The 15,160-nt window shown below is 36.2% G+C and overlaps 1 protein-coding gene across 2 annotated transcripts in view; it reads left to right on the forward strand.

Moving 5' to 3' along the window:
• acp1 (acid phosphatase 1) overlaps positions 1-13,140 on the forward strand; it is a 32,796-nt gene extending 19,656 nt beyond the window's left edge. For both annotated transcript variants that reach the window (XM_042333603.1, XM_042333602.1), the window contains exons 4-6: positions 6,263-6,324; positions 11,161-11,266; positions 12,260-13,140. In XM_042333603.1, coding sequence (XP_042189537.1) covers positions 6,263-6,324; positions 11,161-11,266; positions 12,260-12,337 — 246 coding nt within the window. In that variant the 3' untranslated portion in view covers positions 12,338-13,140. The remainder of the gene's footprint in view (positions 1-6,262; positions 6,325-11,160; positions 11,267-12,259) is intronic.
• Positions 13,141-15,160: the final 2,020 nt, after the last annotated feature.

A 15,160-nucleotide genomic window follows, 5' to 3' on the forward strand; every position in this document is an offset into this window, starting at 1 on the left:
GTTCAACCCCAGAACATTGCTTCCACTCTGCATGGGTTGTTCTTCTCGGTTCATCATGAAGTAAATCTGCAAGAATTTTGGCACCTCATTAGGCAAAGCATTTAGAGATCCCGATAAGTGATACACTTGTCCTTGCACTTTAAATGTTGGCATATAGCCTGGTTCTTTAATTTCTCAAGTTGTTCCAAAAGAGGTCATCTGGTAGCACGAATTGTGTTTCCTAAGGTTTGCTAGGTAATGCTTAGAATCACTTTATGTGCCATCCAGCAGACTGTTCGGGGGTTCAGTTGGCTCTGAGTCGCTCTGCTTTCACCTTGCCAAGCGAACAACACAAGGAAGGAACTTCTTTTGCCCATTTTATGGCTCCACAGTGGGCACATACGTTTGACATATTCCCAATATGATGAGCAGCATCTGATTCATAGTCTCTGCCTGGATCATAGTTCAGCGCAGCTAAATGGAGTGACTGCTACTGCTGGGTCTCATTTTATCATGTTCTTGCATGCCTTTCTGAGTCAAAGTCTAGCTGTGCTGTTTGAGGGGGCAACTCATTTTTGCCATGCTCTTGCAGTCCTTTCAGCACTGAAGTCCAGCATGCTGTTCTTTATTCTTCAGTTTCATTTAATCTCTTTTGCCTGGCATTTTTATTTGTCCTTGAAAGGCTTGCAAGTTTGCTTAGGCATCTTGGATATTTTCTCTAGTCATGCTACAGTCTCCAAAGTCTGAGACCCAAAAAATAATTGAAGCTGAGCCACAGAGAAGGAAAGGAAAGAGGGAAAATTCCAGGAAACATGATCGTTGGTCGCCATAAGTATTTGGTAGATTTCTTGATAGAGCCTTTAAATGTTCACAATAAAAAATAATAAACTGTCAGCTGTTTTAGCAACAATAAAGATCCTAGATATATTATGCTGCTATATTAGCTTTACCTGGCAAAGAAATACATTTCTGAGCTATTTGGACAGGATCAATGTAAACCTTTGTCGTGGTGGTGATGTTATTGTTTCTTTCCCTGTGGACTGATGCAGTGGAATTTTTTAGCATCTGCCACTTTAATATCCCTTATAGCTTGATCTAATCTAAAGTTCGGTTGTGGCTAGCAAATTTGGAAAGTTAGTTTTGTGGATCGCAGGGGTCCAATTCTATTCTTTGATTTCCTGGATAAATACCTGCTTTGATAGTGTTCAAATCTGCTTTAAACAAAGTTTCTCCAAGCAAAACACAATACTAATCTAAAACAGTATTTCTTAAAATAATGTGCAACAATCTTAATCTATAATCTTAAAAGTATTGAAACAGCTACTAATTTTTTTACTTGGTTAGTTCATTGTGAAGCAACACAAGTGTATTAGAATAACTTTATTAATACATAAGAATCCTTGCATTTGGAATAACACCTTTTGCCTCTGGAGGATATCTTGGAAGTGCTTTACAGGATTTACTGTAAAGTGACTATATTTTGTAAGCGAGCAAGGCAATTTATTTGCACACAACAATGTCCTACAAAGAGTTATGAAATCCATGCAGTGAAATCTAATTTTTATCTGCGGGATTGTTGGCCAGGACATCGGGAGAAACTTTTCAAATATCCCCACACACGAACAAGCAGATAAGATCTCATTTTAATGTCTAATGCACAGGAACATCTAACATTGCCGAGCTCACCCCAACACTGTATTGGAGTGTCATCCTAGAATGAGTTCAAATACTCAATGTGGACTTGAATCCATACCCTCTGACTCGGAGTGCTACCAGCTGAGCTTGGCTGGCACCTGACTTTAAGGCCAGACTTCATTCTAGATTTGTTTATACAGTAATATAAAGAGTAACTAACAATTTATCGAATGACTTTGCCTGAAACTTCTATATTAAATTGCATCTTTTCATAAAAGAAAAGTTAATTACAGAAACTGCAAGACCATTGAGTTTTCTGGGATTATCTTTCTAATTTGTTAGAGCAAAAATGTACAATGAAGCCTTAATTCTGTGTTAACATACAATATCTGCTTCTTTATTTCAGTTAAATTCTAATTCTTCATTGGTGACTTCAAACAGGCATAAAATAATAGAGCTGTTCGCTTTTGTTACACATCACCACAACTACATTTCAGGAATGTAATCAATTTCAGATCCTTTTTTTGGATGGCTTTTCTGTATAGTTTGTACACATGAGATCAAAGCTGAATATTTTCTTAGAAAATGTTCCCAGTGATTCATGTTTATTGCACTTGAAAGGCCATGGATCGGGCATTCTCATGAATGCTTTTCCCTGCATCTATTTTTGGTCCAAGGTTCGAATGAAATAATGGAAATTTCATAGGAATATACTATTTTTCATCAACTGGATGTCTGAAATCCGTAAACCCATTACCATGCTTAAGAATATCCACGTATATATGCCACCTGCACATGGAAATTTCCCTATGTTTTGAATGGAAAATGCACACTCCCTCTGGAGGGATGCATCTTGCTTACCTAATTCCAGAGGGTATGGGGCATAGGTAGACACAAGCTAAAGCTTGGAATTTCAGAGAGTTATGGTACTTCTGTAGGTTAAACAGCTAAGACCCATAAATTGTCATTGGGAGGACTGTCAGGCAAGCTTTCTGCTGCTTGACCAGTTAGGACCATCCTATCCATTAGGACTTTAGTTTGCAGGGTTAACAGGAGCTGAGTGGGAAGAATCTCTATCCCATTGACCAATCTTGCCCCTACAAGTCCTGCCGACAGTCCATGCTGACTAGTCTGTTATCGGCAGGGCTTTAACAGTATATTGCGGACACACCTGGTTCAGGAACCAGACTATCTAGACCGCACAGAGGATTTACTCGATTTTCGACATTCCGTTGCCAGTCACGTCACCTTGGAGCCAATTCGACTCATTAGATAAAGGTTGAAAATATGTACGTACTTTGAGAGGCTTTTGAAGACAGGGAAAAAGGAAGCAAATCAAATAGGTTAATGGGGGAAAGTTATAATAGTAACTGAAAGCTAATTGACCAATAGTAAGATAGATGGACTTGATGAATAAAGTTCTAATCTCATAGAACTCATATCATATGCTACAGTTATGAGGAGAGATTGGAAAAGTTGGGTGTATCAATGTATTTTCATTGGAGAAGATTGAGAGGGGATCTGAATTTGCTAGCATATTTTATCTCCCATCACCTTCTTGAATAATATATTCTACCCATTCAACACCATATGAAATGATTGAATCCAAATCATCTGCTGACCTTCCCTCTTCTGAACTTTGAGCCTGTGCCCTTGTAGAGTTTGTGGGTGTTAAACATTATCCCTGTTCAAGTTTAATGTTTAATCTTCATGGCATTTTGAATTGTGAAGATCTTCCCGGAATATTCTCATTTTTTTACAGTTTCTCTTTATAAGTCAGGTGCCTACTTCTGGCTTTCAATTTAGTTGTCCTTAGCTGGTCAGTCTCCAAATGCCTCAAGAATTATGCATTGCTCCAGGTATAGCCAGACCAATACTCTGTACTAGTTTAGTATTGCTTTGTGTGACCTGTATGCTATCCCTTTAGTTACACAGTTGTGTTTCTCTATGCTCCTTTTACTGCTGGAGCGAAATCCTTCTCATGTATTATGTCCTGTAAAGGAATACCATTTTCCTTTGTCTTTTGTCTTCCTTCTTGCTCTCTGCTAATAATTTTTCTGCCAATCCAGACTACTCACACATGTCAATATACATCAAGTTGGATTGTCCCAATAAATGCTACCGTAAAATTGTACTATTTGATACATCTAGGAAAATTACTTGATTCACTTGAACATGTTTGATGTGCAATACTTGCAAAACTCTGATAAACGCATACTGATCACTTGTATTTTATATAAGAAATAATTTGAGGATGGTCACAGGTTATGCATAATCTGTAGTTTACTGGTTAAAGTCGCAACTACAGTACTTAAAAAAAACATTTTAAAATATACTTGTATACCTTAAAATGTATACAAGTATTAAACTAAGCTTAAACTTAGTTTAATACTAATACTAAGCTTAAACATTCTTGTTTCAGGGAAGCTGCAGCCGTGGAACTGACACTGTAACTGTTTAGTCATGCATTCCTAATCTTCCTGATGTTCACCAGCTTCTCCAGAGCATTTTTCAACCACTCAAGACTGTTCAGATTTCAAAGAGATGCCTGTGGTAAAACAAATTATTAGAGCGATAATTCTTTGTGATGAATCTCCAACTAGAGGTTTCTTCAAATATTTTTTTCTTTATTGGGTGTTCACAAAAATATTTTTAGTATTTTTTTATATTCAATTCCTGTGTTTTAAAGTACAGTACAAGCTTTTGTTTCCAGTGTTGCTATTTTAACTTGGCTGCAGATCTACAGCGTCCTGGCCTGTGGACTGACTTTGCAGAGCTAGAGGTTTAAAGATGAAAGTTTGATAGGGCCACATTGCTGGTGTGTGGATTTAAACCTGGGTGGAGGGCTGGATTATTTAAACCCATCAGTAGCTTGTAAGCACCAACCATACCCAGACAAATGAACTCATCCAATGCACTCTGAAGGATTAAAAGGTAAACGTCAGGATAAGGGCATTATACTGGAGTATTTTTTAATGATTTAAACTAAAGTGTGTTTAAATGTAATGCTTTTTGTCACATTCTCACCAATTAAGTTAGGTTAGGTGCATGGTTGCTACCCTATTTTGCAAGTTGAGACTTTTATACTGTTTTTCATGTGCAATTGCATTTGTCAGTTTTAGTGTTTTGTAAAGCTCAACTAGTGCTGACTGACTAGTAAATTGTTAATGGGATATTTCTAATTTTGCTAATCAACTGTAGGGTTCCTAACAAGTTGTGTACTCCATCCGGTCAATGTTCTTTTTTGTGAAAAGCATGTTGAATATCCTGAACAACTTTTTAAAAAAAGTTTGCAACGTAGAACCTTTTATTCATTTCTATGTGAAAAATGCCGAGGAAAATTAGAAAATATATTTCCTTTTAGACAAGATAATCTTGAGCTCCACTGAAAGTTCAGTTGATCAAAGCACTGCCCAGGAAGTCCAAAGTTCAATTCCTGCTCAGTGCTGGGGAAGCAGCAGACCTCAGCACCCTTGGGATCAGGAGGCGAAAATCAATTTAATTCCTCCTCCTGTTTCTGATCCATTGCTCTTAATGAACATTTCAGGTGAGGGCATATCAAGCTGGTTCACTCTTGATTTTCCTTTGGTCAGATAGGTGTCTTGACACAGGTTGGAGCCCAGAGCATTTGTTGGATGCTGCTGGAGTTTAACCGCTTAAAAAAAACTGGCTTGCAGGATTATCAGGAGCTGAGTGGAAAGAATCCAGTATGTCCCTCGAAGTTCTGCTGATGAACCAGGTTAGCTGGTCTGTCATCAGCATGGCCATGGAGTACTGCGGAGCTGCCTGGCTCGGGAATCGGATTGAGGATTGACTCGATTCCAACATTCCATTGCCAACCTTGGAGGGTCAGACTGGATTATTTCCGCTCAACTCCTGATAATCCTGTAGAGCAGTTTTTTTTTTTAGTTTGAAGCCACTCCAGCTCCATAGATATCTCCTTTTACCTCCCTGCTGTTCCAGGAGGATTCTCATTCTTGATATTTAGGCTTAATATAAAGCATGGTCACTTGGGAAAGATTTCTGAGAGATGCTGGTATCATGGAATCAAGTCCTAGCAAAAAGCCATCACTCATTGAAAGGAAAGGGCGAAAACTGGAAGAGATGATTTAATCATGTTAAGTATTTCTTATTCCGCTGCTAGGTGTGGGGATGAGAAGAGAAAGATAATTGTGTCCCTATGCTTGCTATGTAAAACTAAATTTAATTTTAATGCAACTGAATAGGAAGATTAACAGTTCAATTTATAGCCATGCAGAACCATAAAATGATTCCTGAAAGTAGTGTTTGTTGCATTATATCCTCTTTAGCGAAAATAAAGTATTCATGAAGCCATGGTTCAGGTTATTAATGTATTAATGTACGGAACAATACCAACGGTACAAGCTAAATGTTGTCCATCTTGGACAAGCAAGTAATATATCACAGGTTCCAAGTCTGCATGAAATGAGAGTTCTGCTTACAGGAACTATTATTGCTTGCTGTTCACAAGCAGTCATCAAAGAGAACCATGAAAACTGCGGCATCTGAGATATAGTCAAAAAAAAGGCTGCTATTCTAAACTTCATGTCTTGGTTAAAGTAGTTGATATGTTTATATAAAAAAGATAATTAATGTTGAGCTTTTTGTTTCATTTAAAAACGTGTAGGTAACCAAAGACGATTTCAGAACATTCGATTATGTCCTTTGTATGGATAACAGCAATTTGCAGTGAGTAGAATATTTTCAGCTAATTTTAATTATTACTTTTGTATGCTGGGTGTTGCACTGTTTAATCTGTATTTAACTTTTTCTAAATGTTTAGTAACACTATAATTTCCCTGCAAATTTACTGTTAAAAGTTACTGTTGAATATTTTGGCTATTCTAGCCCAATTTGGGGTTATTTCATGTATGAATTCAACAGCATCATAGTTGCAATGATGTACATTGCTATTAAGCTTTATATTATACAGTATATAATAATTTCAGATCTTATTCCTTGTGTAACTACCATTGATTAACATTTGTCTTAAAGCAGAATGGAACTTACAAAAATATCTAAATATATATACAACTTGTATTTATATAATAGTATCATTAAGGTAGAGTGTGGAACATTGATGGGGTGGAGAAGGGGAACTTATTAAATGGTTTCTTTCGAGGGGATTGGAAAGCTGGATGTCTATCATACCATTGATTCTTGACAGAATCCTGAGACTGATTTATAGCTTGTAACTCCCACTACATGCTCTCTTTTTCCACAAAATCCTATTCTGCAGATTTTTTGCAGTATGAGACACAGCCATGCCTTTGTCCGGACGCTAATTTTTGGAATTTAAAAGTAACTTTTTTGCTGCATCAAATGTGGGGGTCTGGTGGATGAGTTTTTCTCCCAAAATTCTTAATTTGCATCATAAATCAGATATAACAGGTTGCTGAGAAAGTTTGAGTATGGCAAAGGAGTGAAGCATTGGGATTAACAGATCTGCCAATATCTAAAACTAATGGAAGAGGCTAGATAGGCTAAATGTCCTCCTATTGCTGTTTTCTTACCCTGTATCTAACCCCGGCTGAATTGGAGTTGAATATTCTAATATTAATTCCAAAAAGTTGTTTTCCACATCTGCCATCCCTTACCTTAAGCTGCATAAAATTCTCCCAAAGATAAATGATAAAATTGCAGCAAAAATGATTGTTCAAGCATGTATGATTATCATGCCCCTTACAATTCGAACAAATGTTTGCCAACTGTATTCCTTTCTATAGACCACAGCCAATGCTCGACATTTTGATTTGTACTTTGTACTGCTTACTTATTAATTTAAATTGTTATTAAAATGAATGTTAAGATATTCACATTGTATTGGATCTCAAAGCGGAAGGATGCACAAATAAAATGATTCTTTAAATGAAGTATTTAAAATTTAGAAGCAATATGCTGTTTGTTTTTGTGCTTTGCAGCTCGACACACACTGTCGAAATGAAATAAAGTAGAATTCTTGCATCCTCAACTGTTTTTGTAGTTTGGGCTTATAGTAATACAGGACTTATCTTCTTTCTCTACCTCAGCCTAAACTGATCAAATAATCTGTTTCTAATTAATAAAATGGAAAAACACTGGTGTTTATTTTTAATTATCTTGTAAAAATGCTTTGCTCCTATATAAATGAAGTTATTTTAACGACTTGTAATAGCATTTAGATTATACGTTAGAATGATTGAAGGAGTGATGAATAAATCAACATGAGATCCATTTCAAGATTGTAAAGTTAATGTTAAATCTGATGTCTCTGAGAATGAAAGCTGATGAGCTTGAAGAACAGAGTATATTCTTAGTCAAGATTTATGAATCTAAACTGATATGGATGTGTGGAATATGTTTTAATAATAAATTAAAATGTTCATTTTCCCCGAATCTATGTCTAAGTAGTTATATATTATGTACTTTTCTCTGCTAGGGGTTAAACTTGAGTCTTTGAGAACTCTTGTTTGCCTATACAGTCCAACTGCTATTTGAAATAAGTTATTTTATTGTTACTCACATTGAGTGGAGTTATTTCAACATTTCTAATCGCTTCGCTTGCCATACGCAAGAGTAGGAGGAATGAGTGTAGTTTTTCACTTAAACTTTGAGAAAGTTGGTGACCAAGGAAAATGCTAGTTCCCTTTCGCAGGCCATGTCTTATTCCCACAGACATTGACGGGTTAAATTGCACCTGCATAAGTAAATGGAAGACTAAAATTTGCAAGTACAACTTGAAACATCCCTCACACTAAGTGCTCTTCTTATATAAACCTCACATCCAAGGGTGCCCTCATTTCACCTCACTGCGGTTAATCAGAATATGCCATTCTGAGAGTTCTTTATTGATGTTTAGGTCAGGCAGAATTCTTGGCACTAGTTGTCTGACCATTTTGTAGCATATTTCTAATCTGAATATCACACAGGCACAAATTATTTGTGCCATATCATTCTATGTGGATCCCACATTCAAGAAAAGTGACAAGTTGTATTTGGTAACTGCAGACTTGTCTGATCACTGCAGACTTGTGAGGCTGACTTACCCTTTGAAAAACTAATAAAATCAACATTGAAGCAAAATGGAAAAGTATCTGTTTAACAATAATTTTGATAAATTATAGCCAAAATGACTTCAGATGGAGTTGATTTTGTCTGACTAAAGTTTATCCCTCCTGAGGATTTATTAGTTTTCAGCCCCTTAAGCCCATTTAAAAAAAAACTGTCTTGTTGATGTTTAAAGCGTTAGACCACACATGAAGTGTGTAGGATGGCCTATTGCTGGTATACTCTCAGTTAATCGCCAAAAAATCTTCATTTTATATTTTGCTATGTCTTATTTTTCTATTTTATTTTTGGTATCCAAAGAGTTTTACATCTGTCTATCGTCTTGCTGTAACAATATTTTAAAGAACATATTGGTGAGGTGTTCTGCATCTCAACTGCACTTAATTTTCAAAATGGAAGGCAAGTAAAATGATGCCTCAACTCTGAGCCCATTTCATATTTTGGCATATGGATGAGGCAGTCATACGACCACACCTATCATTTTGAGGGTAAATTGCATTGTGAGTTGCCTTTGTCTTAGGATAACCAATGCTGTACTTTACTGCCAGTGTGTGCTTCATCGACAGTATCATTTTGTACGGCTTTCTATGTATAGTAGATAGCACAGGACATCAATCTGTCTTGTTTGTTTTGGTTACAGATTATTTTATATGTAAAGTTTATGCGTCAATATGCAGAGGATTTCTTTAAACACTCTTTGCATAGCAATTATTTAGAACAATTTGCATGATTTCACAAAACATTTCCTTGATTCTATCAAGACAAGGGTGCTTTTGGTGCAGCTCTGTTTTTAAGATGACTTCAACATTTGTCGTTATCTCATGATTGAACCATTAGAGTTTGAGGAAATTTGTTCTAGCGGGATTAATCCAGCTCTTAAAACCCTTTCTACTTTCCTAGATTTTATTCTTTGCCCTCTCCCTCATCAGTCAAAGGTTACTTTCCCCCACATTAAATTGGCATTGTCACAAGTATCTGTTCAATTTGGGGAGCTCACAAAGGAGTACAGTATTTTCCTTCCAGATTGTTTTTAACTGTGTTGAGGTTTTAAGGTATTGTCGTTGCCATTTATTTGTTCTTCCCCAATTACTCGAAACCTGTGGTTATTCATTCTGAAGAGACTTAAACTGACATTACATTCCTTTCAAGCTCCATTGTTGCTTAATTTGCTGTTTATATAAATCCCATTATTCTGACATTTTAGGGGCAAGTATACAAATGGTTTCAGAAGTACAACTGCCCCTCATTAGGTCCTTATTTGATGTAATCTGACCCTTCCCCCTCTGGGTGACAATCTTATCACTATCAGTGAAGGGAAAAGCCTCTTGGAACCTGTATCCCATTTTTACTAAATTCTGATAAATTAAAAAAACACTTGCAGTGTGCTGTTAAATCTTGTTCTTAGTCAGACTATTTTGTTCCTAGTCTTCTTATTCATCTGTACCCATGAGTGATTAAATCTCAAAAATGGGATTAAATAAAACTCTTGTCATGTGCATGGCCAAAATGGTATTTCACCTACTTATTATTGTACCATAAATCTTTTGATTATCTTTGTGATGTAAACTTATCATAATTTAAGTTGAATGATAGACTATCACCTATGAAGCCCCCTCTTGAAATATTTAAAATGTTCTTTTAATATGCTTCCAGATATTTTCTATTTTAATTTAGTAATGCAATCCAGTATCCAGTAAGAACCCTTTTTTTTAAAAAATGATCAATCTGTTCATTTGGTTACATGAAAAGTAAAAACCTAATGCTGTTTGTCAAATTTAATTGGAGAGGAACTGTGTTCATCTTTGTATTCACAAAGCAAAGGTCTATGGATACTTACTCATAGTAATCCTTGCATTTAGTATAGTGCCTTTCGTGTTGAGGCACTTAATGGAATTTATTGTAAAGTGTAGTGATTGGGTATTTTGTGGGCGAAATGTGGTAGCCAACTTCTCCATAGCACTATCCCACAAACAGTCATAAAGTGAATGACCTAATTATATATCTGGGGGATTGCTGGCCAGGGCACCGGGTGAAACTCCCTTCCCTTTTCAAATGGAATTTTTAACGTCCACCTGACCAGACAATATTTCATCTCATACAAAGAATGGTATTTCCAATGACATTCCCCCAGCACTGTATTGCAATGTCAGCCTAGACTGAGTTCAAAGTACAGCTTAAACCCACAACTTTCTAACTCAGAGGCGAGAGTTCTACAAACTGAGTGCTACGTTAAGGAAATATCCATCTTGATAGCTAAGTTGCCTTTTTCTTGAAATGTTTTCTCAACCGTGCTTAACACTGTAGTTTCAGGTTTACAATTCTTGCAACAACAAAAACAAATTACTTAAGTTTGCGCATTTAAGAGTATTGTAATCCGTCAAGACATTGTGATGTGCTCTATAATCTGAAAACAGGTTGTACATCAGAGTGAGTACGTAGCATACATTTTAATTTCAGTATTTTGGTAACTTTTCACAGAGATTTAAAAAGAAAAGCTGACAAAGTGAGTGACTGCAAGGCTAAAATACAACTTCTTGGAACATATGACCCACAGCACCAGGATGTCATTGAAGATCCCTATTATGTAAGTTTCCAAAACCTATTGTTTTATTTAAATGCGTGAAATGTTCTTCATTCCAGCTACTCTGCATAGGTCACTGGTAGCTATCATATGTTTTTGCCGGGGGAGGGAAATCACAAGAGATGATATTTATGAAGATGGCAACTTGACCGTGCAACTTTTTTCTTTCTTTAATTCTGTGTTGCTACGGGTGTTGAACACTTTGGGACGTCCACCAAACATGAACAGCGCTATATAAATGTATTCCTCCTCGTGGTGACATTAATTCACCTTAGTATCTGCTCCAGATTAAATATGCACTAGAAATTTCAGCCATTACCTTACATTCAAATCTACTTAAACAGTATAACTCATTCCCTTAACCTATTCCAATCCTTCATGGCTTCAGTTTGAGTGCCACATCGCTTGGTCCAAGTTAGTAAAAGATAGCATGGTTTTACAGAATGCTGTTGAGCACTTCCTCACTTCCAGTAACCCATCAGAGATCCACCTATACCAGGAAGTAGTCACCTCTTGTTTTCAACTTCCATCAGTTGGGAATTTGAATGTCACTTCAATTACATGGATACTTGAACAGTCCTTGCTTTTAATGTCCAACATACAAAATCATCTTGTAAGTCTCACCAATTGTTTTTTTCCCTATAACTCCAAAACCTTTTGTAATGCAAACAGTGTTACTCAATAAATAGCTGGTAGTCCATTTGCCACAGTTACCATTTTACCAGTATTATTTAATGAAAGCTTTGAGATCACAAACTGTCTCTTGCGATCATCTTCTGGCAAAAACCACAAGAACTTTTGAGATGTCCTCTAGACGTCAAAGGCTCAATATAAATGTAAATTGCATTGCATTTTGACTCGTACCAAAAAACAAGCATTTACATTTAAAAATGTACAAGATTTTTCAAGTTAACAGACTGTCAACAGAAATGTACAAGATTTTTGTGAATAACCTATCATGGTAATTTCTGATCATGTTTTGTTTCTCATTCCTAGGGCAGTGAAAAAGACTTTGAAAGAGTTTATGAACAATGTTTAAGATGTTGCAAAGCATTCCTGGCGGCCACCTCTTAACAGACCCAAGGAAGGGCTAATATTATCACGTGTTAGAAAAAGCAAAATTGACAGTTCTTTAGCACAATCCCTGACAGCATTGATGGTTTCAGACTTAATAACAAAAATAAAAAATCTCAGAATGAAAATCACTGTTAAAAATAAAGTAATTATATTAGCTTTGCTGCAAATACTTTGTCATTTATAAGCTTTACTCACTTGCATCCGAAGAGGCAATGTACTTCCATAATTAGATAGACAAACCTGAAAATATCTAACATTGTCATTTCATATTTAAAAAACTAAAACATCTGGTTTAAATCTTGTAAATAGTTGTCTGTTGTCATAGGAACTGGTGAGTGAAATGTAAATGGAGTTACTTGAATTCACTATTTTTGGTAGTCATCTGTTATGAACTACCAGTGGGAGAAATTAGAGTTGGGTACATTACTTACCTTTTTAATTTTAAATTTAGGATTTAAACATAGTCTGTTTCAAAAATAAAAAATAATTACATGACCAAAACTTTACCAATTCGTACAGCAGAATGCTTTCTTTTATGGCAGTGTCAACACACTTGTAATTTCATTTGAAGAAATGCTACATTTTCTGGTAGTTATAAAACAACTATCTTGAATTTCACTTTCACAAATGAAGAGTTGTCCTGGACATAACACACTTTCCGTAACAATTACTGAATACAATGCTTAGTCTTTCAAATATTAGAAATTGACATTCAAAATATATTAGGAACTGAAACTGACAGTTAATCTGCAAAATGTTTGGTTATTGCTGTCTGCAATAAAATCCTGTTCTTCATCAAACATCTATTCTATGAAAATGTTCTGTTTTACTTTAATCTGCAGCTTCAAAAGTATTCCACAATCTTTTTTTTGTTGCCACAGTGATTCTCAATCTTTGGTAATGATCGTCAACATTCCCTGGATCATCCCTTTTTCCATTCCGTTCTGAGTCCTGTAGCTCAGCAGTAAAAGCACTCATCTCACAAGTGAGACCTGGGTTCAACTCCCGGGCAGGGCGAAGCTTTGGGCAACTTTCCTTACTCCACATGCTTCTGTTTGCCTAGCTGGAAGTAGGAACCCGGTTGTTAGTCGATTAGTGGATCTGTTTTTTCCGGTGGTAATAATTCCTTAACAAAAAATAATACCTTGATCACTCAATCCACGACTGTTTGTGGGACATTGCTGTGCGCAGTTGGCTGCCGCGTTTCACCCACAAAATATACAATCAATTCACTTTACAGTATATTCTGTGAAGCGCTTTGAGATGTCTCGAAAACGTGGTCAGGCGCTATATCAAAATGCAATGATTATTATATTATTTAATTTATCCCTATTTCTGCAGCAGGTTTACTTAGGTTATGTGTTGCAAATAAATCATACTGTCACAATCTGCCACCTGAATTTTCAAATAAGTTCACACAGCCATACAGCATCATACGCTACCTGTCTGCTTACAACATAAAACGTTCATTCATTGAACCAAGATGAAGGGGTTGTTGATTACATTACTATTATTATGTTGACTCAGATTAGTATTGTTGTAAACCACTTGATGATCCTGGAGCATCATGACTGTCAGATGTATGCTGAATAGAGGTGCTTTATGATTCAGGTAGAATGCTTATGACTCATTTCCCCCCCGTACTGCAAACAGTATGCCTCTATAAGAAGGTAAGTAAGTAACCCTCAAACTGCTAATGAATAACTGGGCTAAGAATGTATTAAGATGACTTTCCCTGCTGTCTTTCCACAATTCCACTGGTGTCCTAGGAGAATATTAAACCCCTGTCATGAATACAACTGGAAAACAATATGTGTATTATGCAGTGACAAAGCACCAATGTTTGTTTGTAGTTAGGCACTTTCTCAAATGATTGACATTTTCAGAAGGTTAAACAAAATGTATACGTGGTTGTGTTAATAAATATTGCTAGGAAATAGCAAATTAATTGCATACTGTTTTACGCAGAGGATAATTGAAGACTGGAAAGGCTAACCAGGAATGATGGGTCAGCACACTGGACACATTTAAGAAACAGCTTCATGCTGTTATTGAAAGACAGTGGGGTGGGTATTGTGGAAGAGTAAGATCAGATGCACTAAAGGGCCTTCTTCATCCAAACCTGCCTTATGATTTTGCCACAGTTTCTAGATTGGAAGCCTTTTAAATCTTGTTTTCTAGCTAATTAATTGTAAGTGAGGAGTTCATACAAAATTAGTGATGCCTCCTTGCTGAAAAGCTCATTTCAAAAGCCCATCCTTTATCCTTCAAACCATCAATTTCTACTTTCTGTCATTTTAATGGAAAGAAATGCTATGGTTATGTAGATTGATGAAACACGTTTTTCAACTTTTATCTCAAGATGTTGTGTCAAAAATCACCAAAGAATTGATTGCAAAGTACTCATAGTTACAAAAGTTTGTATGTGACATGCCAGAAACTACTGGTGAAACTGAGAGCAGTTATAAGACTCTTTTGAGTTTTACATTTCTATCTTCTTACTGAGTGCTGGTAAATTATTGATTCTTCATAAAAGCTAAGCTGTATGGGAGTTCATATTCAAGAGGGAGAAAAATAGTTAATCGCGTCTGTTCCTATATAAATCATCTTGTTTGAGGTGTACCCCGTTTCGTTTTATGAAATCCATCCATCAGAACAGAATCTCGGTTTTGCTTAAGGATGATGTGGTTCAAATTGCATGCTGCATTAAGTTAGATCAAGGAGAAAATGTTGAGTACTTTGTGATTCACACAATCTCCTCCAACTCTGGCTAAACTTCTTTAACATTTCAGGAGTCTGGGCATAGACTTCAGATTAGAT

The sequence above is a fragment of the Callorhinchus milii genome, unplaced genomic scaffold, assembly GCF_018977255.1.
Source record: "Callorhinchus milii isolate IMCB2004 unplaced genomic scaffold, IMCB_Cmil_1.0 Scaffold3, whole genome shotgun sequence".
Lineage (NCBI taxonomy): Eukaryota > Metazoa > Chordata > Chondrichthyes > Chimaeriformes > Callorhinchidae > Callorhinchus > Callorhinchus milii.